This window comes from Canis lupus, chromosome 1 (assembly GCF_003254725.2).
Source record: "Canis lupus dingo isolate Sandy chromosome 1, ASM325472v2, whole genome shotgun sequence".
Classification (NCBI taxonomy): Eukaryota; Metazoa; Chordata; class Mammalia; order Carnivora; family Canidae; genus Canis; species Canis lupus.
Genome location: NC_064243.1, coordinates 98,626,015 through 98,652,013, shown reverse-complemented (window position 1 = coordinate 98,652,013; position 25,999 = coordinate 98,626,015). Strand labels below are relative to the sequence as shown.

Below are 25,999 nucleotides of genomic sequence, written 5' to 3'. Positions count from 1 at the left end.
ATCTTCTGCCAGTTTGTAGGTTTCCTTTTAGTTTTGTTGACTTTTTCCTTTGCTGTGCAGGGGCTTTTAATTTTGATGAAGTCCCAATAGTTCATTTTTGCTTCTGTTTCCTTTGCTGCAGGGGCCATATCTAGAAAAATGTTGCTTCAGGAGATGCCAGAGACATTACTGTCTGTGCTCCCTTCTGGGATTTTAATGGTTTCAGATCTCACATTTAGGTCTTTAATCCATTTTAAATTTATTTTTCTGCATGGTGTGAGAAAGTGATCCAGTTAACTTCTTTTCGTGTAGCTGTCCAGTTTTCCCAACACAGTTTGTTAGATTTTTTTTCCCCCATTGGATATTCTTTCCTTTTTGTCAAAGATTAACTGTGTAATTGTGGGTTTATTTCTGGGTTTTCTGTTCCGTTCTGTTGATCTATGTGTCTTTTTTTATGCCAGCAACCTACTGTTTTGATTATTACAGGTTAGTATTATAACTTGAAGTCTGGAATTGTGAGGCCTCCAGCTTTGCTTTTCTTTTTCAAGATTGCCTTGGTTATTCAGGGTCTTCTGTGGTTCCATACAAATTTTAGGATTGTTCATTCTGGTTCTGTGAAAAATGCTATTGGTATTTTGATAGGGATTGCATTAAGTATGTAGATTGCTTTGGGTGATACAGACATACTAACAAAATTTTTCTACCAATTCATGACCATGGAATGTGTTTCCATTTCTTTGTGTTGTCTTCAGTTGCCTTCATCAGTGTTTCATAGTTTTCAGAGTATAAGTCTTTCCCCTCCTTGGTTAGGTTTATCCATAGGTACTATTAATGGGGCAATTATAAAAGGGATCGATTCCATAATTTCTCTTTCTGCTGCTTCATTATTGTGGTATAGAAATGCAACAGATTTCTGTACGTTGATTTTGTATCCTGTGACTTTACTGAATGCATGTATCAGTTCTAGCAATTTTTTGGTGCAGTCTTTCAGGTTGAAAATTTGACTTCTTCCTTGCTGACTTGGATGCCTTTTATTTCTTGTTGTTATCTGACTGCAGTGGCTAGGACTTCCAATGCTGTGATGAATAGAAGTCATGAGAGTAGACATCCTTGTCTTACTCTCGACCTTAGGGGAAAGGCTTTCAGTTTTTCCCTATTGAGGGTGATGTTAGCTGCAGGTTTTTCTTTTTTTTTTTTTTTTTTAAGATTTATTTATTTATTTTAGAGCAAAAGAGCGGGGAGGGGCAAGGAGAGAGGAAGAGAATCTCTAGTAGATTCCTTGCTGAGTATGGAGTCTGTGGGGCTTGATCTCAAGATCCTTAGATCATGACCTGAGCCAAAACCAGAAGTTGGATGCTTAACCAACAGCCACTCAAGCGTCCCAGCTGTAGATTTTTCATATATGGCCTTTATTATGTTGAGGCATGTTCCCTACAAACCTACTTCATTGAAGGTTTTTATCATGAATAGGTATTGTTTCATTGATCTGTTCTATTGTTTTGTTTTGTTTTTTAGTTTCTATATCATATATTTCTGCTCTAATCTTTATTATCTCCCTTTTTCTGCTGGCTTTTGGCTTTGTTGTTCGTTTTCTAGCTCCTTTAGGTGTAAGGTTAGGTTGTTTATTTGAGATGTTTCCTGCTTCTTGAGGGAGGCCTGTCTTGGAAGTATGTAGCACATTCTTCCCTCTTAGAACCACTTTTGCTACATTCCAAAGGTTTTGGACTGATGTGCTCTGATCTGCTTGTGGAATGAGACTTGCCACCAATGTTGCCAGAACAGAGCCACTGCAAACTCCCAAGTTGGGAGATGTGGTGGGTAGGGTTTTAGGCGAGTCTTCTAGGGGAGGGTGCCCACTGTGCTGGGACTGAGACAAGTGTAACTGGGAAGTGCATTTTTTCTGGAGAATGGTCGGGAGTAAGGCTTGGTATAAGCAAGTTAGGTGGTGAGTGTCAAGCTGCTCTGGTTCCCACAGGTGGCCCTGTGTTTTGCTGAGGAGCAAGGGAGAGAAATGGTGCTGGAGAGTTCCTCTGTTCCTAGAGTAGTCTGTCTGTGGGATAGGCTCTGAGGTGAGCACACAACCTCCCCACAGTGTGCCCGGGAACTGTTTAGATCCCTGTTTCCACATTGTATGTGTGCAGGTTGTTTGCCTGCCTTCTCTCGAAGAGCTGGGCTCTATCCTAGCCAAGACCACTGACCTTTAAAACAATGGGCTTTAAGCCCTGTTGGTTGCAAGAACTCATGAAATTTAGCCCCTTTTGCTTTCCAAGCCAATTACTATGGGGTTCGTTTTCCTCATGTGCTCCGCTCTGTGCTAGTTTGTCTCTCACCCATCTGTGACTGTGGCTCCCTCCCTACCACTGCAGCCACTGTCTGTTTCTCTCCCAAGTCCCTTATCTACACTTCCTACTTTCTTCATGTGGCTTCTTCTTTACATTTAGTTGTGGAATTTGTTCTGCCAGTCTTCAGATAGATTTCTGGGGTACTTAGGATGATTTCCTAACTAGTTATATTTGTGTGTTTAAATGAGCCTCGGGTCCTTGTACCCCACTGCCATCTTCCCCTCTTGGATTCTACAAAACATTTAAAGAAAAGTTACTACCTATCCTTCTCAAACTATTCCAGAAAGTTAAAGAGGAATGAATGCATCCAAACTCTGTGAGGCCAGCCTTACCCTGACACTAAACCAGACAAGGACACTACAAAAAAAATTACAAATTGGTATCCTTGATGCAGTAGATGCAATAAGTCTCAACAAAATATTAGTAAACTGAATTCAACAGTACATTAAAAGAACCATTCACCATAATCAAGTGAGATCTATTCCAGGTATGTGAGGATGGTTCTACACCTGTGCTACATTAACAAAAGAAAGGATAATCAATCATGTGATCATCTCAATAGATGCAGAAAAAGCATTTGACAAAATTCATTATACGTTTATGATAAGAACTTTAAACAAAATGGGTATAGAAGAAATGTACCTCAGCAGATTAAAGGCCATATATGTCAAACCCACTCAATAGTGAAAACATGAAAGCATTTGTCTAAGATCAAGAACAAGACAGTCCACTTTCATCACTTTTATTAACAAGTGTTGGAAGTTATAGTCACAGCAATTAGGCAAGAAAAAAAAATAAGGGGCACCCAAATTAGAAAGGAAGAAGTATAATTATCACTATATGCAGATGATATGATGCCATATGTAGAAAACTATTATACAAGCATACCTCAATTTATTGTGTGCTTTATTGCACTTCACAGATACTGTATTTTTCTGCAGATTGAAGAATTGTGGAAATCCTGTGTTAAGGAAGTCTGTTGCCACTATTTTTCCAACAGTATTTGCTCAGTTTGTGTCTCTGTGTCACATTTTGGTAATTCTTGCAATATTTCAGACTTGTTTATTGTATTTGAATTGCTGCATTTTAATGATAAAACTTGAATGGATGAAGAGTTGCCTTTTATGGATGAGCAAAGAAAATAAATTGGTTTCTTGAGGTGGAATCTACTCCTGGTGAAAATGCTGTGAAGATTGTTGGAATGACACCAAAGGATTTAGAATATTATATAAACTTAGTTGATAAAGTAGTGGCAGCATTTGAGATGATTGAGTCCAATTTTGAAAGAAGTTCAGTGGTATCAAACAGCACTGCATGCTACAGAGAAATTGTTCCTAAAAGGAAGAGTCAATGTGGCAAACTTCATTGTCATCTTATTTTAAGGAAATGCCACAGCCACCCCAATTTTCAGCACTATCACCCTGGGCAGTAGCCACTAACATCAAAGCAAGACTAGAGAATGATTTTGACTCACTGAAAGCTCAGATCATGGTTAGCATTTTTTAGAATAAAGTATTTTTATTAGAGAGAGAGAGCAAGCAAGTCGGGGTGGGGTAAGGGAGAGGGAAAGAATCTTAAGCAGGCTTCACACCCTGTGTGAAGCCCAACTCCTGGCTTGATCTCACGACCTGGAGCTCATGATCTGAGCCGAAATCAAGAGTCAAGACACTAAACCAACTGAACCACCCACACATCCAAAATTAAAGTATTTTTAAGTTAAGGTATATACATTGCTTTTTAAAAAGACATATTGTTATTTTACACTTAACAGATTATAGTGTAAATGTAACTTTTATATGCATTAGGAAATTTTAAAAATTCATTTGACTTGCTTTCTTGCAATATTCACTTTGCAGTAGTCTGAAACTGAACCCAGAGTATCTCCAAAATATGTCTGTAAATGAATTCAGTAAAGTTGCAGGATACAGAATTAACGTATATAACTCAGTTGTATTTCTATACATTAACAATGAATTATCAGAATTTGCGATAATTCTATTTACAATTGCATCAAGAAGAATGAAGGACCTGGGAATAAATTTAACCAAGAAAGAGAAGGACCTATACACTGAAAACTGTGACGCTGAAGAAAGAAATTAACAGTACAAATAAATAGAAAGTTATACCTGTTCATGGATTGGAAGAATTAATTTTGTTATAATGTCCAAACTACCTAAAGCAATCTACAGATTTAATGCAATCCTCATAGAAATACCAATAGCATTTTTCACAGAACTGGAACAAATATTGCTAAAATTTCTGTGGAACCACAAAAGGCCCCAAATAAGCCAAAAGACCCCAGAGAAGGACAAGAACAAGGTGAAAGACAAGAACAAAGGTGGAGGTATCATGCTTCCTGATTTCAAACTACATTACAAAACTATAGTTTAAAAAAAAAAAAAAAGGATCGTACTGGCATGAAAACAGACACATAGATCAATAGAATAGAATAGAGAGCCCAGAAACGAGCCCATGCTTATGTGTTCAATTCTATATAAGAATTGTATATTCTTGTATACAATACTGTACACAATATTCCCCAAGAATATACAGTGGGGAAAAGACAGTTATTCAGTAAATAGTGTTGGTAAAATTGGATAGCTCCACGCAAAAGAATTAAACTGGACCATTATCTTATACCATATATAAAAATATATTCAAAATGGATTAAACACTTGGAATCATAAAACTCCTAGAAGAAAACAGACCATAAGCTGTTTCACATTGGTCATAACAGTATTTTTTGGACCACTATCCTTAGGCAAGGGCAATAAAAACTAAAATAAACAAATTGAATTACATCAAACTAAAGAGCTTTTGCACACAGTAAAGGAAACAAGAAAATGAAATCGACATTTTCGGAGAAGATATTTGTAAACCATGTATCTGATAAGGGTTAATATCTAAAATATATAAATAACTTACACAAGTTAATATAAAAAACACAGCTTGATTAAATGGGCAGAGGACTCGAACAGACATTTCTTTGAAGACATTCAGATGGCCAAGAGACACACGAAAAGATGGTCAGCATCACTGATCATCAGAGAATGCAAGTGAAAACCACAAGGAGAATGATTTTGACTCACTGAAAGCTCACCTCACAGAATGGCTAAAAAAAGAAAGAACAAGAATTGATGAGGATGTGAAGAAAAGGGAGCCTTTGTTCACTGTTGATAATAATTGTTGCAGCCACTATAGAAAGCAGTATGGAGGTTCCTAAAAAACTTAGAACTACCATATAACCCGGCAATTCAAATTCTGGGTATTCAAAGAAAAATGAAAACACCAGTTTGAAGAGCTATATGCACTCTTGTGGTCATTGCAGTATTGTTCACAATAGCCAAGATACAGAAGCAACCTAAGTACCCATCAGTAGATGAATAATAAAGATGTGAAATACACAGGAATATTACTCAGCCATAAAAAAGGGATGAACGCTTGTGATTTGCAACAGCATAGATAGACCTAGAGGATACTGTACTAAGTGAAATAAATCAGAGACAAATTCCATATTATTTCACTTATATGTGAAATCTGAAAACAAATGAACAAAAAAGAAAAGGAAAATGAACAAACAAAACAAAAACAGACGCATAGGTAAAAAACGAGCTGTTTATCAGAAAAGGGAGGGGCTGGGGCATGAGTGATGCATATGAAGGAGATTAATAGCTACAGATTTCCCACTTTATTATTTATTTATTTGATCTTATGTATTTATTTGAGATAGAGCTTGAGAAAGCACATAAGTAGGGAGGAGCAGAGGGAGCCTGATGTGGAGCTTGATCGCAGAACCCAGAGATCATGACTTGAGCTGAAGGCAGACACTCAACTGACTGAGCCACCCAGGTGCCCCCAGACTTCTCATTTTAAATAAATAAGTCCTAACGGGCAGCCCGGGTGGCTCAGCAGTTTAGCGCCGCCTTCAGCCCAGGGCATGATCCTGGAGACCTGGATCGAGTCCCACGTCAGGCTCCTTGCATGGAGCCTGCTTATCCCTCTGCCTGTGTCTCTGCCTCTCTCTCTCTCTCTCTCTCTCTGTGTGTGTGTCTATGAATAAATAAATAAAATCTTAAAAAAATAAGTCATAAGAATGTAAAGTACAGTATAAGGAAATCTCTGATAATAGAGATTCCATAATTATAAAAGAGTCAATTCATCAAGATGACATAACGCTTTTAAATATGAATGTACCTAACAGAGCTTTAACAACGGAACTTCCAACAACATAGCTCCTTTCTTTTGAAAGGAGACATAGACAAATACACAATTATACCTGGAGATCTCAACTCTCTCAGTAATAGATAAGTAAATCTGTAAGTCAAAAAAAGAAGTCTCAAGGAAAATTAGAACCATTTTGAAATGAACAAGAATGAAAATGTAACATATTAAAACTTGTGGAATGCAGCCAATGCAGTAGAGGAAAATTGATAGCACTACATGTGTAGATTAAAAATGAAGTTTCAATTCAATAACCGAAGCATCCATCTTAAGAATTTTTTAAAAACTCAGAAAATATAAATCCAAAGCAAGCAGAATGAAGGGAATAAAGAGCAGACAGATATCAATGAAATTTGAAACAAAAACAGACAAAACTGATTAAAAACTAGTTCTTGAAAAGAATCACTATGATAAATCTCTGATATTGATAAACCAATATCAAGAATAAAGGAAGAGATATCACTACAGATTCTGCATAAAAGAATTAAATAATCATGGAATACTACGAAAAAACCTACACCTGTGTGGATCCCTGAGTGGCTCAGCGGTTTGGCACCTGCCTTTGGCTCAGGGCATGCTCCTGGAGTCCTGGGATCGAGTCCCACATTGGGCTCCCTGCATGGAGCCTGCCTCTCTCTCTCTGTGTGTTCCTCATGAATAGATAGATAAAATCTTTAAAACACACACACACACACGTGAATATAACAACTTAGATGAAAGGGACTAATCCCACAAAAACTACAACCTGCTAAAACTCATCCAAGATGGAATAGTTAACTTGAATGCTCCCGTACCAATTAAAAAGATTGAATTTATAGTGAAAAGTCTCCCCAAAAAGCATTCTCCAGGCCTAAATCCTGAATGGTTTCATTGATCTAGCCATTCCATTCCTAGGTATTTTTCCAACAGAAATGAAAGAAGATGTCCATAAGGGAACTTTCACAGGTGTTTATAACAGCTTGATTTATAATAGCCCAGACCTCGAGCCATCCCAGGTATCCATCAGCAAGTACAGGTAAACATATTGTGTTTTATCCATACAGCATAATGCTATTCTGCAATTAAAAAAATAAAAAGAATGAACTATTTACTACCACATGAATGATTTTCAAAATAATTATGTTAAAGGAGCCAGACAAAACTGCATGTTCTACAGTCACATGTAAAAGACTAGAAAATGGAGAATATAGGGACAGAAAGCAGATAAGTACTTGTCCGGGAAGGAGGGTGTGGCAAGAAAGGGGTAGAGGGATAGGTTACAAGGTTCATGAACAAACAGTTGTGAACAGTGTTTACTGTGGTCATGAATTTGCTTATATATCCAAAAACAAAAACACAAGAAATCCTGACTGAACCAGAATTGTAGAGCTGGAAGATACAGTAGTTAAACTAAGACTCACTGGATAGTTTGTACACCACTGGAGAATTAACAAAGTAAAAGGTAACTCAAAAAATATTTAAAGTAAAAGAGATTCAAGATATAGGGATTACAGTGAGATAGTCAAACACATGATATAATCGGTGCCCCAGAAAGGAAGAGAATGGGACAGAATTAAGGTTGAGGAGATAATGAGAACTGCGAGGCATTAACCACAAATTCAAGAAGTCCTCCAAAAAGAAACAACTATACTTGTGTATATTGTAGTGAAAGTAGTGAAAACCAGAAGCAAACAGAAGAATTGACAGGATGCTTGAAGAGAAAGCAGGTGCCTCTAAAGGGCAACAGTGATTTGGATGGCCCATGTCTTGGTAGATACAGCGATTGCCAGGAGACCAAGAAATAACACTACCCTCAAGTGATAAATAAGTGCCAGCTTTGACCCCTACCTGGTGGCAGGATCCTACTAGATGAAGACAAAGTAGAGACTGAAGGAGTTCCCTCCCTTCACATCTCACCTGAAGAAATACTGTAGGGGATGTTTTTAAGCAAAAGAACAGTGATCCTGATGGAATGTCAGAGATGCAGGAGGGAATAAAAGTAATGGCATTATAGATATACGGACAAATCTAAGCGAATGCTAACTATAAAAACATAGTGTCTTCTGAGAGTTGAAATATATTTGTTGTGTTAAAATATATGAAAATACAGGCATATTTATTAGGAGGAGAGAATTGTACTCAGGGCTCCTGGGTTTGTGCATTGCCTGGGAAGAGCTAAAATCAGGAATGTATACTGTTGTCTCTAGAATGCTTCTGTGGGAATTATAAAATAAATCACTTACACACTCGTGGTGGGGTGTAGTGGGGAAGAATTCTTAAAAAACAAAAGACAAAGAAGGAGAGAAAAAGTAACATTGGACATCCATGACACATAGATAATCATTAGGAAGATGTAGTTTTTACCCAAATAGATCAATAATTAAATATATATGAACTAAATATCAAAGGTTGCCAAAAAGAGAACAAACCAATAACAACTTAAGACCTTGGAATACAAAATGTTAAATGTAAATAAATGGGAAGAACACAGCATTGCAAATACTAGAGAAAGCTACTGTTGATCTTTTTGTATCAGACAAAATAGGCTTTAAGTCAAAGATGTAATGGTGAAAAGTTCAGCTCTCCAGGAAGACAGAATAATTCTATATTTTTGTGGCTTTAATAACATAGCTTCGACATATATAAAGCAAAAACTAACAGAAGTGAAGAAATAGATCTATAATCGTTATTCAAGTTCTAGCCTTTAGAACAGGAAGACAAACATCAATAAGGACATAATGGATTTTAACAATAGAATTAGCAACAGTGGTGTATATGTAGAACACCCAGTGGCTGAAGAATACAAAATTGTGTTTAAGTCCACATAGAGTATTTTAAAATTAGCCATATGCAGGAAACAATGCAAATCTCAATAAATTCCAAAGGATCAAAATCATTCAACACATGATCTCCAATTACATTTAGATGTAAGCTGAAATTCAAATACAAGAGATTCCTAAAAAGTCTCTTAATGTTTTTCAGTTAAGAAATGTACTTATTTCTAAAAAAGAAATGTACTTATAAATATCCCATGAAGCAATGAAGAAATTATAATGGAAATTAAGAAAATACTTGGAATGGTAAGGACATGAAAATCATGCAAGTGAACATATTACATATCGAAACTTGGCCATGCAGCTAAAGCTGTAATTTTGCAGAAATGTATAAGGAAGGAGAAAGGCTGAAAATCAACAGTATCCAGTACAAAAAGAAAACCCCAAATAAAAAGGAAATACAACAGAGAATAGCACAATTTAATAAAATAAAAAACAAGCATACAAAGGAGTGTCTACAAAACTTGAAATTGGCTCTTTGAAATGTCTAATAAAATTGATGTGCCCTTGACAAGACTGACTATAGAAAAGATAAGGTGCGATCAATGTCAGGAATGAGAAAGACAGTGCTGCAGTCTGACCAACACTGAGAAGAAGAGTAGAGTAGATTATGTAACTGCATGCCAACAAGATTGAAAACGTGGATGATGTCCTGGAGAAATATGACTTACAAAACTTACATAAGAAGGTACAGGAAATCTGAAAAATGCTATAAATATAAAAAAGTTAGATCAGTAATTTTTTTTTTGAAGATTTTATTTATTTGATACAGAGCACAAGCAGGGAGAATGTCAGGTAGAGGGAGAAGCAGACTCCCCACTGAGCAAGGGAGCTCGAGGTGGGGCTCAATCCCAGGACCCTGGGATCATGACCTGAGCTGAAGGCACACACTTAACCAACTGAAGCACCCCTCATCAGTAATTAAAAACCTGCTCACACTTGACCTTTGTGGTGGTGAGATTGCTGGAAGGTCTCAGCATGTTGTCTTCTAGGGTCACATACAGGCAGAAAAGAGAATTATTTCTGTTCAGGGGAATTCTGAAGTTCTGGGCCTGACTCCACTCTGCAGAACTAGGCATCAAACCTGTCTCTAAAGCAATAATGTGGACAGGCTGCTGGATGCACACACAGTTACATGCATATCCCTGGAGTTGACAGTAGGGACAGCTGTTCTCCACCACATGAGGGAGGCGGTGGGTGCTGCATTGTCACAGCCAACAAATGTTCATCAGAATGAAACAATTGGACTCAGACAGATGTTGGAAAAGAGATGATAGTCGTTGAGAAAAAGGGAAGGGAAAGATGGAATTCATGTGAGGAGTGGAGAACTCTGCTCAGATTAATACCAAGGAGAGAGAAACAGGTGCCTCCAAGGGTAACTGGGAGGAGTGATGTCAGTAGGAGGCACCAGGCTTCATGCTCACATAGAAACAACGTAGACCTCTGTTCATTAATGGAAATAGCCTCGGGAGGCTCAAATGTCCAGTTAAGAACCTGTGGCAACATAGCAGAGCCAAATGCTACTGCGAGAAAGGGTCCCTTTCTTGAAGACAGGCTTACATGTGGCATCAGGATATAGCTAGGATCAAAGAAGGTGGGGGCACTAACAGTCCCATGGCGGGTGCCACCATGGTCCCTATGGCATGCTCTGGGTAGGGCCTCAGAGGACCTCTGCAGCCCCTGTGGCAGCCTGGGTTCCCCACAGCTTTCACAGCAGAGGACCCACATGCTTGTTGGCAGACCCCAGTGGCCTGTTTCACAAAAGACATGTTTGCTGTGGGCATAACCAATAGCCATTGCTGCCCTAGACCCCCTAGGGAAGGAGATAGTGCTGCACCCTCTTTCCAGAAGGATCTGCCCTTGTGCCACTCTTGGATCAGGACTGCCTGCTGCCTCCCCAGCCCTGTGCAGACACCAGCCCCTGGCTACTCAAGGTGCACCCAAGCTCCAGACCTCACCTCAATGGCAACTCCACACCTGAGGCCCTGGAGCCATCATCATCATGGGCTAGGCTTTGCCCCAGAACCTGGAGCCATCATCCCCCTATGAGTGCCTGCACTCTAGACCCCTGCTCACTATCTGTGCCATAGGCACTTGCACATCAGACACCAGTGCTGCCACTACTATGAGGTCCTGCCACAGCTGGACCCAGTGCCAGGAGGGATCACCTTAGCTATGACATTCCCATGAGAGAAGAAGATCAGGAGATACCCAGCAGCCTTGACCACTGAAGACCCCAACAGCTTCCACAGCACCTGCAGGTGAGGGTCCCTGCCATCTGTGCTGATGCTCACCTTGGCTCATAGATATGCACAGAGATCGCACTACTGGGCCTGTCCTGCAGCTGGAACCACAGAGCTGGTGGCCTGCACCCACTCACAGGTGGTCTTTCCCCACCAAAGCCCATCTGTAAAGGCTGCAAGAGACGGCTGCTTTATCAAATGCAAAATTAGCAACACAAGGTTATAAGAAGCACTGAAATGATGCTGCCAGGCTCCCAAGGAACACAATACTTTTCCTGTAACTGACCCCAAAGGATTGAAGACGTATGAATTGTCAAAGGATTCATATTTGCTGTTTTAAGGAAGTTTGGTGAGCTACGAGGAAACAGAAAATAAAATGGAGCTCAGAGGTTGCCAGGGGAGCTCTCATACCAAGAACTGGTTTCCAATTGCAGACCCACCTGGAAGAGAGGACCGCACAGGTGTATGCTACCTTACTACCCCAGCAGGAGAGAGGAAGCTTTCTTCCTTCCCAGCAACAGCCCAGCCCATGAGAGGCAGCCACAGCTCAGCCAAAGAGAAGCCACTACATGTCCAGGTCCCAGTTCACTCCAGGGGACCTTTAGTTTACAACAGCCCCTCCCTGCACCCCCTTTCCTCTCTGAAAGAGCCTCATCTCCTTTGTTCTCCTGACTTGCCTATGGTTTTGCCATAGCTTGCTTGTGCCAGACTACAGTTCTGTCTTATTCCCAAATTAACCCATTTCTGCTGGTAAAATAAGTCACAGTTTTATTTTTAACACAGAATATATGTAGACAACTCAGCAGAATCAAGGGAAAAGTATGTGAGGAAAATGAGAAATTCAATAAAGAAACAGAAATCTTGAAAAGAGCCAAATAAATATTGAAGCTGAAGAAAACAATGAAGGAAAATTTTTAAAAAATGCAGTAGTCAGCATGAAGAACAGACTTAATCAAGCAGAAGAAAGAATTTGTGAACATTAAGACAGGTCATTTGAAATTACATTATCAGAAGAGAAAAAAAGAATGAAAAAAATATGAAGAAAGCCTATGTGATTTATGGAGCACCATCAAGCAATGAATATTTGCATTGTGGGAGTCCCAGAAGAGGAAAGAAAGAAAGGGCAGAAAGCTTTTTTAAAAAATTCCCAAATCTAGGAAGAACTATGTACATCTAGCACATGAATCTCACAGGACCCCAAACAGATTCAACCCAAAGAAAACTTCATTAAGACACATTAAACTATCAAAACTCAAGACAGATAATTTTGAAAGCAAGAAGGCATAGAGAAAACCCCCACTTCATTTCAAACAAGTGACTATGTATAAACTTGCAGCAGATTTCTCAGCAGAAACCTTGCAGGTCAGGAGAGAATGGAATGATATATTTGAAGTGCTGAAAGTAAAAAACTGACAACTAAGAATACTGGCAAAACTCATTCAGAAACGAAGGAGAAAGAAACTTTCTCAGATAAAAGCTGAGGGAGTTCAGCACCACTATATCTTAAAGAAATGCTAAAGAGAGGTCTTTAAGCTGAAGTGAAAGGATACTAATTAGTAATATGAAAATATAAAACTCACTGAGGAAAGTACAGTCATTCAGAATATGATGGTTGTGTGTGTGATTCACTTAAATCTAGTATAGATGTTAAAAGACAAAAGTATTAAAAATAACTAAGTTATAATTTTTAGTAGATGTAAAATATTAAAAAGATATACATTGTGTTATCAAAACAAAATGTGTGTGGGGAAGTATAAGTGTAGAGTTTCAATATATAATTGAAGTTATCAGCTTAAGAAATAACTACATTTTTAATGTAAGGTTCATAGGTATCACAGATAGCTCTAATAAAATAAAAGAAGAGAAACAAAGCATGCCACTACAAGAAATCATCAAATCACAAAGGAAGATAGCAAGAGAGGAAGAAAGTCATAAAAGAACTATAACACAGCCAGATAACAATAAGATGGCAATAGTGAGTCCTTAAAGTAATTCTTTTTTTTTTTTTTTAAGATTTTTTTATTCATGAGAGACACACACACACAGAGAGGCAGAGACACAGGCAGAGGGAGAAGCAGGCTCCATGCAGGGAGCCTGACGTGGGACTCGATCCCGGGACTCCAGGATCATGCCCTGGGCTGAAGGCAGGCGCTCAACCACTGAGCCACCCAGGGATTCCCAATGTGAGTCCTTACTTATCAATAATTACTTTATACATAAGTTATTAAGTTATCCAATCAAAAGACATAGTGTAGACTTAAACACCTCACTTCCAACAACGGGAAGATCAGATAGAAAGTCAATAAGGAAATACTGACTGGAATGACACAAATTTAGAACAAATTAGAACAAATGGACTTAACAGGAACTTACAGAATACCTCCTTCCCCCTCAAACGATAGCAGAATACACATTCTTCTCAACGCACATGGAAAGTTCTCCAGGATAGATCATTTTGTTAGATCATGAAACCAGTCTTAACAAATTTAACCAGTGGGTCAAAGAAGAAATCAAAAGAGAAATAATAAAGTACCTTGAGACAAATGTAAATACCAAGAGTTTTGAGATGTGGCAAAAGCAGTTTTAAGAGAAAAGTTTGTAGTGATAAAAGTCTACGTTAAGAGATGAGAACCCCACTTCACACCTTCAAGAACTAGAAAAAGGAAAACAAAGTAAGCCCCAAAGTTTGCAGAAGGAAAAAAACAACAAAGATAAATGCAGAAATAAATGGGCCAGTAAAACAATACAAAATATAAATGAAGAACAAGCTTTTTTGAAAAGGTAAAAACTGACACACGTTTAGCTAAACTAAGAAAAAAAGAAGTCAAAATCAGAACCAAAAGAGGAAACGTCACAACTAATTCCATAGTAATACAAAGAATCAAGAGAAACTACCATGAACAGTTATATGTCAACATATTGGATAATCTAGAAAAAAATAAATTTCTAGACTCACACAACCTACGAAGATTAAATCATGAAAAATAGAAAATGTAAATGGATCTATAACTGTGAGGAGATTAAATCAATAAACAAAACTCTCCCAACAAAGAAAAGTCCAGACCACTGGTGAATTTCACAAAACATTTATTTATTTTTTAAGATTTTATTTATTTCAAGCGAAGAGAGAGTGCAAGTTGGGAGGAGGGGGGAGCAAGAAAGAGAATCTGAAGCAGCAGAATCTGCACTGAGCACAGAGCCTGACATGTGGCTCAGTTCCACGTCCCTGAGATCACAACTTGAGCTGAAATTAAGAGTCAGACACCCATCTGACCAATTCTGCCAAACATTTAAAGAATTAACACTAATCCTTTTCAAACTCTCCCAAAAATATTGAAGAAGGAACACTTCCAAACTCATTTTATCAAGCCAGCATTACCCTGATACCAAAGCCAGAGAACACTACAAGAAAAGAAAATTTTAGGCCAGTATCCTTGATGAATATTATAGATGCAAAAAAATTCAGCCAAATACTGGCAAATTGAATTCAACAGCACATAAAACAAATCATAACCACAATCATGTGGGACTTACTCCTGAGATGCAGGAATGGTTCAATATATGGGCAAATCAATAAATGATACACCACATCAACAGAATGAAGGAGAAAATCATATGATTATCTTGGATACAGAAAAAAAGCATTTGACAAAATTCAACATCCTTTCATGGTAAAGCTTTCGATAAATACAATATTAAAAGAATGTATTTCTATATAATAAAGGTCTTATATGACAAAGCGACAGCTAACATCATATTCAGTGGTGAGGAGCCAAAGGCTTTCCTTTTGGATTAGGAACAACGCAAGGATGCCCACTCACCACTTCTGTTCAACATTATCCTGGAAGTTCTAACCAGAATAATTAGACAAGAAAAAGTAATAAATGACATCTAAATCAGAAAGGAGGAAGCAAAATTGCCTCTGTAGATGACAATCTTACATCTAAAATCTTTAAAGACTACATCAAAACCTGTTGGAATAAATGAATTCAGTGAAGTGGGAGGATACAAAATCAACATGTAAAAATCAGTTGCACTTCTATACACTAATAGCAAACTATCTGAAAAAAATATATAAGAAAGCAATTCCATTCACAATAACATCAAAAAGAACAGCATACTTAGGAATGAATTTCACCAGGGAGGTGAAAGACCTGAAAATGATGAAAGAGGCTGAAATAAATGGAAAGGCATCCCATGTTCTTGGATTGGAATAATTAATATTGTTAAATATCTGTACTACCCAAAGCCATCTACAAATTCAGTACAATACCAATACGAACGGCATTTTCACAGAAATAGAATAAACAATCCTGAAATTTATATGGAGTAACAAAAGGCCCCAAGTAGCCAAAGCAATCTTAAAAATGAACAAAACTGGAGGCATCTCATGTCCTGATTTTGAACTAAATTACAGAGAGCTACAGTAATCAAAACAGTATGGTATTGACAAAACCAGAGACATGTAACAGCCCGGAAATACACCTGTGCTATGCACCCTGGGAGAGTAATCCTGGCTTCTAACCTCATGCTATTAAACTCCTTACAACTGGATTGTGAATCTCAATGTAATCGTGACTTTGGAGAACATCTTCACAAAAAGTGCTAAAGGAAAGACTGGCTAAGAGTTAAATTTGATTATGTTCAATTAGGAAGTATTGTTCCCTGAAAGACCACTAATGGAGCAAGTGGGCAACATGCCACGTGAGAGAAGATAATCTAGAATACAGGTAGGCAGCAAAATGTACTCATCCCATGCACACAAAGAACTGTCCATCCGAAAACCTCAGCAGAAAAATAGGCAAGGGCCCTGGTAGGTGTGGATGCATGTCCCAGATCCAGTGGTGAGAGAGAAACCCCATAGAGAAGAACCAACGTAAGGTCGCTCATGTGTCAGAATTAGGCCAAATGGCCTGTGGCATGACACCACGTGTTTAGGGGGCGGTGCTATAGTGACAACTGGGGCAGCCTCCACCTGGGGGTGGGGAATCCTGGTGCTCTTGCTCCCCACTGGCTCCTTTGTAAGCTTCTCATTTTTGTTTTATGCAGTTTTACATAAAGTAGGCTCCAAAGGACACGTCAGTTGTGGACACAGGCCATCCTGCGTCCTCTGAGGCTCCCAGGCTCAGGCGCTGTTCCATCACTAGCTCCCGGTGCCTCCCCAGGACCCCCTCCCAGTCCCTAGCAGGACGCTGGTGTTACCTGCTTCTAACCCTATCAAGCCGGGTGGTGGGAAGTTTCTGCTCACTCTGGGCAGTACAGGGGTGTGGGGGGTCCCTACCTGCACACCTTGCTGTGTCTGGGATACGCCCCCAGCGGCTGTGACCGGAGGCGTGGGCTGTGCCTGATGTCCTAGTGCTACAGGAGGACCTCAGGGAAGGGGGTGGGTGTGCTTGTGCCACCCAGGGGGCACAGCCGGGGTGAGGGGCTGCAGGACTGCGGGAGGTGCCTCAGGCCACCTGTGCATGAAGTCGGTGCACTGGACACAAGGACAAGAAGACCTGTGCAGGGCCTCAGGTCATAGGAGGCCTCCTGGCCAGAGAAGCACCAGGTACATAGGACTGCAGGAGGCGGGTACAGGCTGGTTTCTCCTGTTTCTTCCAGACACAGCACCCTGTAAAGATCAGCTGCCCTTAAAGGAAAAATCCGGCTTCCCAGCCAGTTCGCAAACTCTGAGCCAAGCAGGCCCCAGGGACACCCCTGGTGGCACATCAGCCCCTTTGATGCCATCTTCCCCTCCTGTGACTGCTCTGCCCCAGGACCCGGCTGCACCAGCTGCCAGCCCCAAGCCAGACCCAGCCATGGGGACTGCTGTGCTGGCAGGGGCCCCAGGGACCTCTCAGGGGATGGCCAGCGAGCGTGACACCCCCCAGCTGCTGGCAGAGACTCAAGACATCCCGCTGGCTGTGCAGCCTCTGGGTGTGGGCGGAGGGCCTTGTGTCCCACCTCTGGAGGCCCCCCGTTACCCCACAGGTTTGGGAGAGCCCGCCTCAGCCAGGGAGGCCACTGCCCAGGGCACCCCCAGTGGGACCCCTCAGCCCGTCCTGGGCCAGCCCCAACCCCCGCTCCCCTCTGCAGTGGGGGCCATGAGCTTGGCCACCCCCCAGCTCCCCAGCCCCCCACTGGGGCCCACTGTGGCCCCCCAGCCGCCCTCAGCCTTGGAGTCTGATGGAGAGGGGCCACCACCCAGGGTGGGCTTCGTGGATAGTACCATCAAGAGCCTGGACGAGAAGCTGCGAACTCTGCTCTACCAAGAACATGTGTCCACCTCCTCAGCCTCGGCCGGGACCCCTGTGGAGGTGGGAGATAGAGACTTGACCCTGGAGCCCCAGTCCGTGGTGAGTCCTGGCCCCCCGGGGAGGCAGGCATCCCAGGCACAGACAGCTGCCCCTCTCGGCCCCAGCGGTCTAGTTTCAGAGGCCACCCTTGTGTGTGTTGCAAATGTGCCACACTTGGGGAATTGGGACATGTGCGTGCGGGGTTGGGACCCGGCCTGGACCGGCTGTGCCAGGGCGGCCTAGGGGGGAGCCCAGCCTGTATACAGGAGACTTGCTGCTTAGCCACAGGGGTCAGTGGCAAGGCTCATGGCCATTTCCATGTCTTCCTCCAGCTGGGAAAGTCAGAAACAGCCCCGGGGCCAGGGGCCGCACTGGAGCAGGCCGGGTCCTTGCCAATGACAGGTAATGAGCCCCAAACCCCCCATCAGATCCCCAGTGCTCGTGGGGTGCCATTCCTTGCCCCAGACCATTTTGCCTCTCCATCCTGCATCCCCAGAGCACCTTGGGTGGGACTCAGACCTAGCAGGAGCCCTCACGATGTGTTAGTGAAAACCCACCGTGTTCCCCCAGACCATTACGTACTCAGGCCCTGAGGTGGGAAAGTCCTCCATGGAAATGGGTGAAAGCCTGAATGGCTGGTGTCAGGGTGCGATCAGGGACTGTCCCACTGCCCGGTACTCTCTGAGCGCTCTGGCAGCGGTCCCCAGCCCCACGTTTCTTCAGAAGATTGCAGGGCTGTGGCCATCACATTCCCCAGTCCTCCAAGGGTCCCGGGTGTTGTGCGTCTCTGTGGGCTCATTCATTACCTGAACACCTCTGTCTCAGCCCAGGGGTGTCAGTCTGACCTTGTAGGGTGTGGGATTTCTTCTTGGCCTGGCATTCCTTGGGAGATTAGCAAGATACAGATCAACTGGCCTTGTACGAGGACCCTGGGTGTGTGTCAGTGGGGTCCCCATCTGCAGAGGGAGGGGAGCAGTCTGCTGGGTTTTGGTTGGACCCCTGGATGCTGTGTTCTTGGTGTCACACCATAGAGGGCTGGGGACAGCCGGCACTGGGGTCAGAAGCTGCACCACATGGTGTGCACCCAGGAAAGCAAGGGTCAGGGGGTGAAGTAGGAATGTTCTGGGGAAGGGACGCTCCATCCCCTGACCGCTGTGCTTGAGAAGATGTCCACAACAGAGACCTCCAGTGCTATAGCCACCCCCACATCGACTCCTCCCAGAGTGCCAGCCTTGGGGGACAATTCTAAGGAGACACACTGTGGTTTGGAAAAGGTGAACGTTTCTGGAGGTCAGAGCTGTCCAGAAAGAGAGGGAGCATGATCGACAGTAAACCCCCCCTCCGGAGCTGTGCAAAGACATTTTGGGTGGTCCCCACTGCAGGGATGTGAGGAGGGGCATCAAGCATTGCCTGTGGGTTAGGGGTGTGTGACATTTGGGTCTGGGTCTCCCCAAACCTTGCCGGCAGCTGTCACCCCCACTACAAGCGTGTCATCCTGACCGTGGGCTGACCCACAGTCCCTGTCTGCCCATGGCTCCTGCTGCCCTGTCACTCAGCAGTCCTGGGAAGGGGATCAGGAATGCCAGGCTGCATCCACACTCTGTAGATGGGGGGATGGAGACAGCCTCAAATGGCAGGTCCTTCCCAGACAGGAGCATCAGGGTTAGGAACTGGCTCTGTGGATGCAAGACTCGCGAGACCCTTTATCTTCAGAGATGTCAGGGAGGCCCTCAGGTGTGGAGATGACAGGTGACACAGATGGACACTGTCAGGTGTTAGCAGTGACAGGTGGGACAGGTGATGGCCATCAGGTGTGTGGAGGGCATGGCTGTCCCGAGGTTCTGGAGCAGGTGCCCCTGGGGACCTGAGTGGGGGTAGGCCTACCCGTCCTCCCCTCCCTGTCATTTGGTGTCTCCTGACCCTTAGCTTTCCTAGTTGCTGAGCACACACCCTGCGGGGGCTCCCTCCCTGAGGGGTCAGCCTGCCCTCCCACTGATCTGATTCTGCCTGAGGCACCTGCTCCGCCCTCATCCTGCACACCAGCCTGAGTAATGATTTTGATGTTCCTACAGCAGAGTCATCTTCGAGCCAAGTGATGGCGTCTGGCTTGCCCGCAGCACCAGGTGCCCCCCAGGTAAAGAGGGCTTTCCGGGCACCCAGCAGGTGGCAGGGTTTCCTCTCTGCTGGTGTGCTAACCTTCCCTTTTCATCTCAAGGATGCTGCTGCTTCTGCCTTGCCTGCACATCCAGAGCCTGCAGACCGCAGCGGGGGGGCCCCTGGGGAAGCCTCAGCCAAGCCTCTGCAGAGCTGCCTGGGGACAGGGACCAAGGATGGCCAGGCCAGCCACCCCCAGACGCGGGGCTCTCTGGCCCCAGAGTCCCCCCAGAAGCACCCAGGACAGCAGGAGGGCAGCTCGCCAGCCAAGACCGTGGGCCGGTTCTCGGTGGTCAGCACGCAGGACGAGTGGACCCTGGGCTCCCCCCACAGCCTGCGTTACTCGGCGCCGCCCGACGTGTATCTGGAGGAGGCCCCCCACAGCCCCGACGTGAAGCTGGCAGTCCGGCGGGCGCAGACAGCCTCGTCCATCGAGGTGGGCGTGGGTGAGCCGGTGTCCAGCGACTCTGGGGACGAGTGTCCACGCAGGCGGCCCCCTGCACAGAAGCATGCCTCCCTGCCTGTCAGTGGTGGTGGCGTGGCCAGTGACTTGGTGAAGAGGGCCACCGCCTTCCTGCACAGGCCCTCACGGGCCGGCTCCCCGGGTCCCGACACACCCAGCAGGACAGCCGTGAAGGTGCCCACCATCAGCGTGACCTCCTTCCATTCCCAGTCATCCTACATCAGCAGTGACAATGACTCGGAGATCGAGGATGCAGACATCAGGAAGGAGCTGCAGAGTCTCCGGGAGAAGTAGGTCCTGAGAAGGGGCCATGGGGCTCAGGGAGATGTCCGCAGCCAGGTCCTGTGCTGGGGGTGGGTCTGCTCCCTGGTCCCCACCTGGCCCTTGTGGGCCTGCGTTCTCCCCCAGCAAGTGTGACTTGTCCGCTGTGCGGGGACACTACGCCATGCAGACCTCCAGCATCTGGCCTTGTACATGGGGGTGTGCACAGTGGGGAGGGGCAGAAGTCACCTTCCTCCCACCTGCCTGCCCGGCCCCGCCCCCCACCCCATGCCCAGCCCCACCCCACTCCAGCCCTACCCTACCCAGTCCTGACCCACCCCACCCCTCCCCGGCCCCACCCTCCCCTACCTACCCAGTCATGCCCCATCCTCCTCCCACCTGCTCCGGCCCAGCTCCACTTCCCTTATCTACCCACCCACCCCTGCCCCACCTTCCCCTACCCCTACCCAGTCCTGCCCTGCCCTCCTCCCACCTGCTCGGCCCTGCCCCACCCTCCCTGGGACCTGTCCCAGACAGGGTCCCAGGACCCGCCCTAAGGCACTTGCCAGGCACTTGTAGTCCCTCTTCCTGGTGCCCTGGGCACTGGACTTGGAGACACTCAGGGAGGCGCTTGGTCTTGGGATGGATGTCCTTGTGGAGGAGCAGGGGGTTTGGTCTGTACACTCTCACTCTGGGGGGGGGTCACCCTGGGAACCCGCCGGGAGAGGAGCGGGGCGGAGGGGGGCAGAGGTCTAGAGGAAGCTGCCAGGAGAGCTCCGAGGGGGCGGGGCAAGTCCAGAGGTGCCACCTAGGAGAAGGGTTTGGGGAGTCTGAGGGGGAGGAAGTCCAGACTCGTTTTTTTTTTAAAGATTTTATTTATTTATTTATTTATTTATTTATTTATTTATTTATTTATTCATGAGAGACACAGAAAGTCAGAGACATAGGCAGAGGGAGAAGCAGGCTCCTCACAGGGAGCCGGATGTGGGACCCGATCCCAGGACCCTAGGATCATGCCCTGAACCAAAGGCAGATGCTCAAGCACTGAGCCACCCAGGCGTCCCTAAGTCCAGGCTCTTGCCTGGGGGGTGGGGGTGGGGGGCTGTGGATTCTGTTAGGAAGGAGGGACCATGGAGGGGCAGGGAGATTCTGTAACTGAGTTGAGGGAAGCTGATAGCACCTGCTGGAAGGTAGTTTCCTCAGACCCCATGGGTACCCCAGGGCAGGGCACTTGTGGTTCTTAGAGCCCCAGGAGCCCTGGGCTTTGAGACCTCACAATGGCAGTCTCCTCATAGTCCTTCTGAGGCAGGTGCTCCTGATGGTGGCATCTCTCTCCCCCTCAGCAATTTCACCTAAATATCACCTTGTCAGAAGCTAATCTGACACAACAGGTAGTTTGCTGTATAGAATCATTTTCCTAAAGTCTGGGAGGCATTGAAGATAAAAGAGGTAAAAATGAGAATTTGCTTCCTGTAGTCTAGCCCAGAGAAGCAGCTGCTTCCCAGCCATGCATTGACGAGATGGGCTGGGGTGTGGCTGAGGGGCATCAGGCCCCCAGAGTTCTGGCAGGTGAGCAGGCAGGCGAGCACAATGGCAGGGAACTGGCTCAGCAGATCCCCTAGGGAGCCTTCTCTACTTTGTTCTAGAAACTTCCATCACCCTCAGTCAGTAATTGCAGCTGGGTCTTCATGGCCGCTTCACACCCGTGTATGCAGGGGGAGCCGTTGCCTATGCTGGGAGCCCCCCTGGCGGTAGCTCCGGGAAGCCCAGGTCCCTGGCTGAGGAGACCCTAACGTGCAATGCCCCACCTCTGGTTCCCTGGCTCAGAGGAAGTGACACGTGTTCCTGGAAGGGCTGAGGCAGCCGCTCTGTTCTGAGCACTGATTGTTTTTCTGTTCACTTGGATTTATGTGTAGGGTATGTGTTGGGAGCCTAGGTATGCAAACTTATCTGTCCCCTGCTTCCTGGCCACTAAAAGCGGCAGCTTTGTGAGATAGGCCACCCAAAAACTCGAATCTCCTGGGACTCTTCCTCAATGGGCCCCTCTAGCTCTCCCGCATGTCCTCTGCCCTGCCGCCCCTGGGGGCTCCCCTAACAGCCGGTGTTGAAACAACCATGATGCCCACCTGCCCCCCTCCCCTCTTGCAGGCATCTGAAGGAGATCTCGGAGCTGCAGAGCCAGCAGAAGCAAGAGATCGAGGCTCTGTACCGCCGCCTGGGCAAGCCGCTGCCCCCCAACCTAGGCCTGTTCCACACGGCCCCTCCCGCTGGCCGCAGGAGGAAGAGCAAGAGCAAGCTGAAGGCTGGCAAGCTGCTCAACCCGCTGGTGCAGCAGCTCAAGGTTGTGGCTTCCAGCACAGGTCTGTGCCCTCGTGGCTGCGGTGGGGCTGGGGCTGTAGGGGGCTGGGCCGGCAGGCGGGAGGCAGTTGCCCACACCCCAAAGACCTCTTTTTGGGTCTCCTTTTGCTGGAGTAGACCCGCCTTTGCAGGTATGAGGGGCCAGGGTCTCTCTCTCCAGCTTGCCGCCCTCCAGGGTGCTGCCTGGGTCTGGGGCTGCTTCCTGTCACCCGTACAAAGTGGGAATAGAGCAGCTCCTTTCAGGGAGCGGGATAGGGGGTGCCCTCTGGAGCTGGAACCCCCTGGTGTGCCCACCAGGAAGCCAGCTGTGAGCGCAGTGTGTGTCCGGGAACTGCAGGTGACGCAGATGACGTGAATGCCAGGATGGTTCCTAATGCTAACTGGAACCCAGTTAGAGTGAGCAGGTGTGCAGGCCTCTGAGCCCAGGTGTGCCCTCCCATGTGTGCCATGGTCCTCGCGCTATGCTGGCACACGGTAGGTCTGCCGCAGCATTGGCGATGGGCAGAGACCGAGGTCATTGTCCCTCACCTTCCTGACCCCTGTGTGTTGGCTACAGGGACTCCAGTGCCTCCCCAAGGTCACCCAGCAATGAGCAGGGAGGTAGGAGGCACTCCGCGCTGGCTGGTCTGACCTGCAGCGCCTCACTGTGCCTGTCGCCCCTTCTCCCCCTCCCCCAGGTCACTTGTCAGACTGCAGCAGAGCCCCTCCTGCTAAGGACCCTGCCCACGCCGGGGCAGGGCCCGCAGCAGCTTCAGACCCGAGTGGGAAGGCAGTTCAGACTCAGCAGCCTTGCTCCGTGCGGGCCTCCCTGTCTGCAGACATCTGCTCCGGCTTAGCCACTGACGGAGGCGGAGCGCACGGCCCAGGTGATTGCCAGCTTGCCCTCTCTGAGCATGTGCTAGGTGCGCAGGGCCCCGAGGTGTAAGAGGGGCGCCGGCGGCACACAGGCGTCTTGAGGAGAAACCGGTAGCTGTAGCCCTGGAGTGAGGACAGTGGGCGGCCCACCCGGCACCGAGTCTGGCGGTGTGAGGCCCAGAGGGAGGCGTGCTCTGGTCAGACGAGGCGTCGGTCCCTGGGCGCTGGCCCTCCGCCCACCCCCGCCGCCCCGGGGCCTTTGTCAGGAGGGACGGCCAGGGGGGGATGAGGGCGCGGCGCCCGAGCGGGTTTGCCTGGACAAGGAAGTGTCGTCACCTGTGCCGTGGGTGCGGCAGCCGCGCGGGGGGTGCTCTCCCCAGCATCTCTGTCCAGAGACGCCGTGGCGACCCCGCCGCCACCTGCCCCGCATGCCCGCCCAGGTCGCTGCTCGGGCCGCCGCGGGGCCTGCTTTCCATCAGGCAGTCGGTGGCTGCGGGCCTCCGGGCTGGGCTAGGTGGAGCCGTGGCCGCTAAAAGACGAGGCTCCCGTGGCTGGTGGTGTGTAGCAGGGATCCCAGAGACTGTACTTGATGCCTGTCTCTCTGTTCTCTTCCCTCTATATTCATTTGCAGGCTGGACGGTTTACCACCCAACGTCTGAGAGACTGACCTATAAGTCTAGTAGCAAACCTCGCGCTCGATTCCTCACTGGACCCGTGTCTGTGTCCATCTGTCTGTATTTGTTCTTTGTATTTTACCACCTCCTGGCCCTTGGTTTCTCCCCGCCCGCCCCCCCCCCCGCCCCCTCGCCAGTCTTCATCACCTTCCATACGTTCCATAGGACGCTCCCCTCCCACCGCAGCCACCCGTCCCTGCCCTGCCCCACGCAGAGCCCCGGATCGCACCCGCGCATGCCCGCGGCTCAGGCCCGGCCCCGCAAGCATGTGCAGCGGCGCGCCCGCCCCCAGCCTCAGGCACCCCGCCCCAAGCCCCCACAGCGCTCTGCGTTTTTCTCCTCCTCACCCGTTTGTTTGATTTCGTATTTTTTACGTTGGACGTAGTTTGATTTGTGTTGCAATCGTGGCGCATATACACGTCCGCTGTCCCCAGCTCCAGCGACAACAAAAAGCCAGCCCCGGCCTTCTTTAGACGCATGGTGTGTCTCACACGTGTCTGGATTCTGAAGACATGCATGTAGCGAGCTGAGACAGTTCTAGAAGGTCCCTGGAGGGCGTGACTTCTGTACAAGGGCCGCAGCACTCCGCAGCGTGACCCCATGCCCGCTCCCTGCATGTGGAAAGCCTGAGAGAAGGTGCTGCAGCTAGGACAGCCCTCCCGTCCCCGCTCCGGTCACCTGGGGAACCTCTCGGTGCCCCAGCAGGTCCCAGCCCCGGTGCTGGCTCTCCCTCTGGCCGCTGCCACTCTCTGGCTGGAGCCCAATACTCTGTGTACCCCCTGCCCTCCCAGACCTCAGACATCAAGACAGTCATTCCCCTCCTCCAGCCTTGCCTCACGGCCCTCGGGTTCCTGGAATGCCCTCCCAGCTGGCACCCGGGACTCATGTCCAGAAAGGGTGCATGGCTCAGGGCCTTACTTACGACGTTATTTTATCCCCCAGAACAATTGGAAAATGAATCCAAAGCTGGGGGGAAGGGGGCTTTCAGGTTTTTGATTTTTAAACCAAAAATTAAGCTTCAATTGGGTTTGAAATGCTAGTTTGGGGCACGTGGCTTTTTGCTGGTACAATAAAGATACATTGTATTTGTCAGGACCTGAGGCCACATCCACAGTGGTCATCCATCCCCATCAGGGGGCTGTGTCACCCTCCCCCAGGCAGCACAGGTCACAGACACAGAGCCACAGGGATTCCCAGGGACCCTCCGGGGTCTCCTAGCCCATGGCCCAGCTAAGCCTCTTAGTTGTGAGTTGAGGAGGGTGGGGGTGGGGACTGAGTGCATCCTGCTCCCCGCTCACTGTGGGTCCCCTTCTGCCCAGGTGTGCGTGGCTGTCCCCTGGGGCCCGGGGAGAGGGCCC

The 25,999-nt window shown here is 46.8% G+C and overlaps 1 protein-coding gene across 10 annotated transcripts in view; it reads left to right on the top strand.

The window, feature by feature from the left end:
• WNK2 (WNK lysine deficient protein kinase 2) overlaps window positions 1–25,999 on the top strand; it is a 100,405-nt gene that overhangs the window by 52,785 nt on the left and 21,621 nt on the right. For 4 of the 10 annotated variants that reach the window (XM_049093815.1, XM_025423653.3, XM_025423654.3 and 1 more), the window contains exons 19-23: window positions 17,203–17,936; window positions 18,209–18,278; window positions 19,949–20,010; window positions 20,092–20,783; window positions 22,903–23,114. In XM_049093815.1, the coding sequence (XP_048949772.1) occupies window positions 17,203–17,936; window positions 18,209–18,278; window positions 19,949–20,010; window positions 20,092–20,783; window positions 22,903–23,114 (1,770 nt within the window). Of the gene's footprint in view, window positions 1–17,202; window positions 17,937–18,208; window positions 18,279–19,948; window positions 20,011–20,091; window positions 20,784–22,902; window positions 23,115–23,789; window positions 23,979–24,598; window positions 24,698–25,999 lie in introns of all 10 variants that reach the window. The other 6 variants (XM_049093836.1, XM_025423649.3, XM_025423646.3 and 3 more) reach the window with 2 other exon arrangements.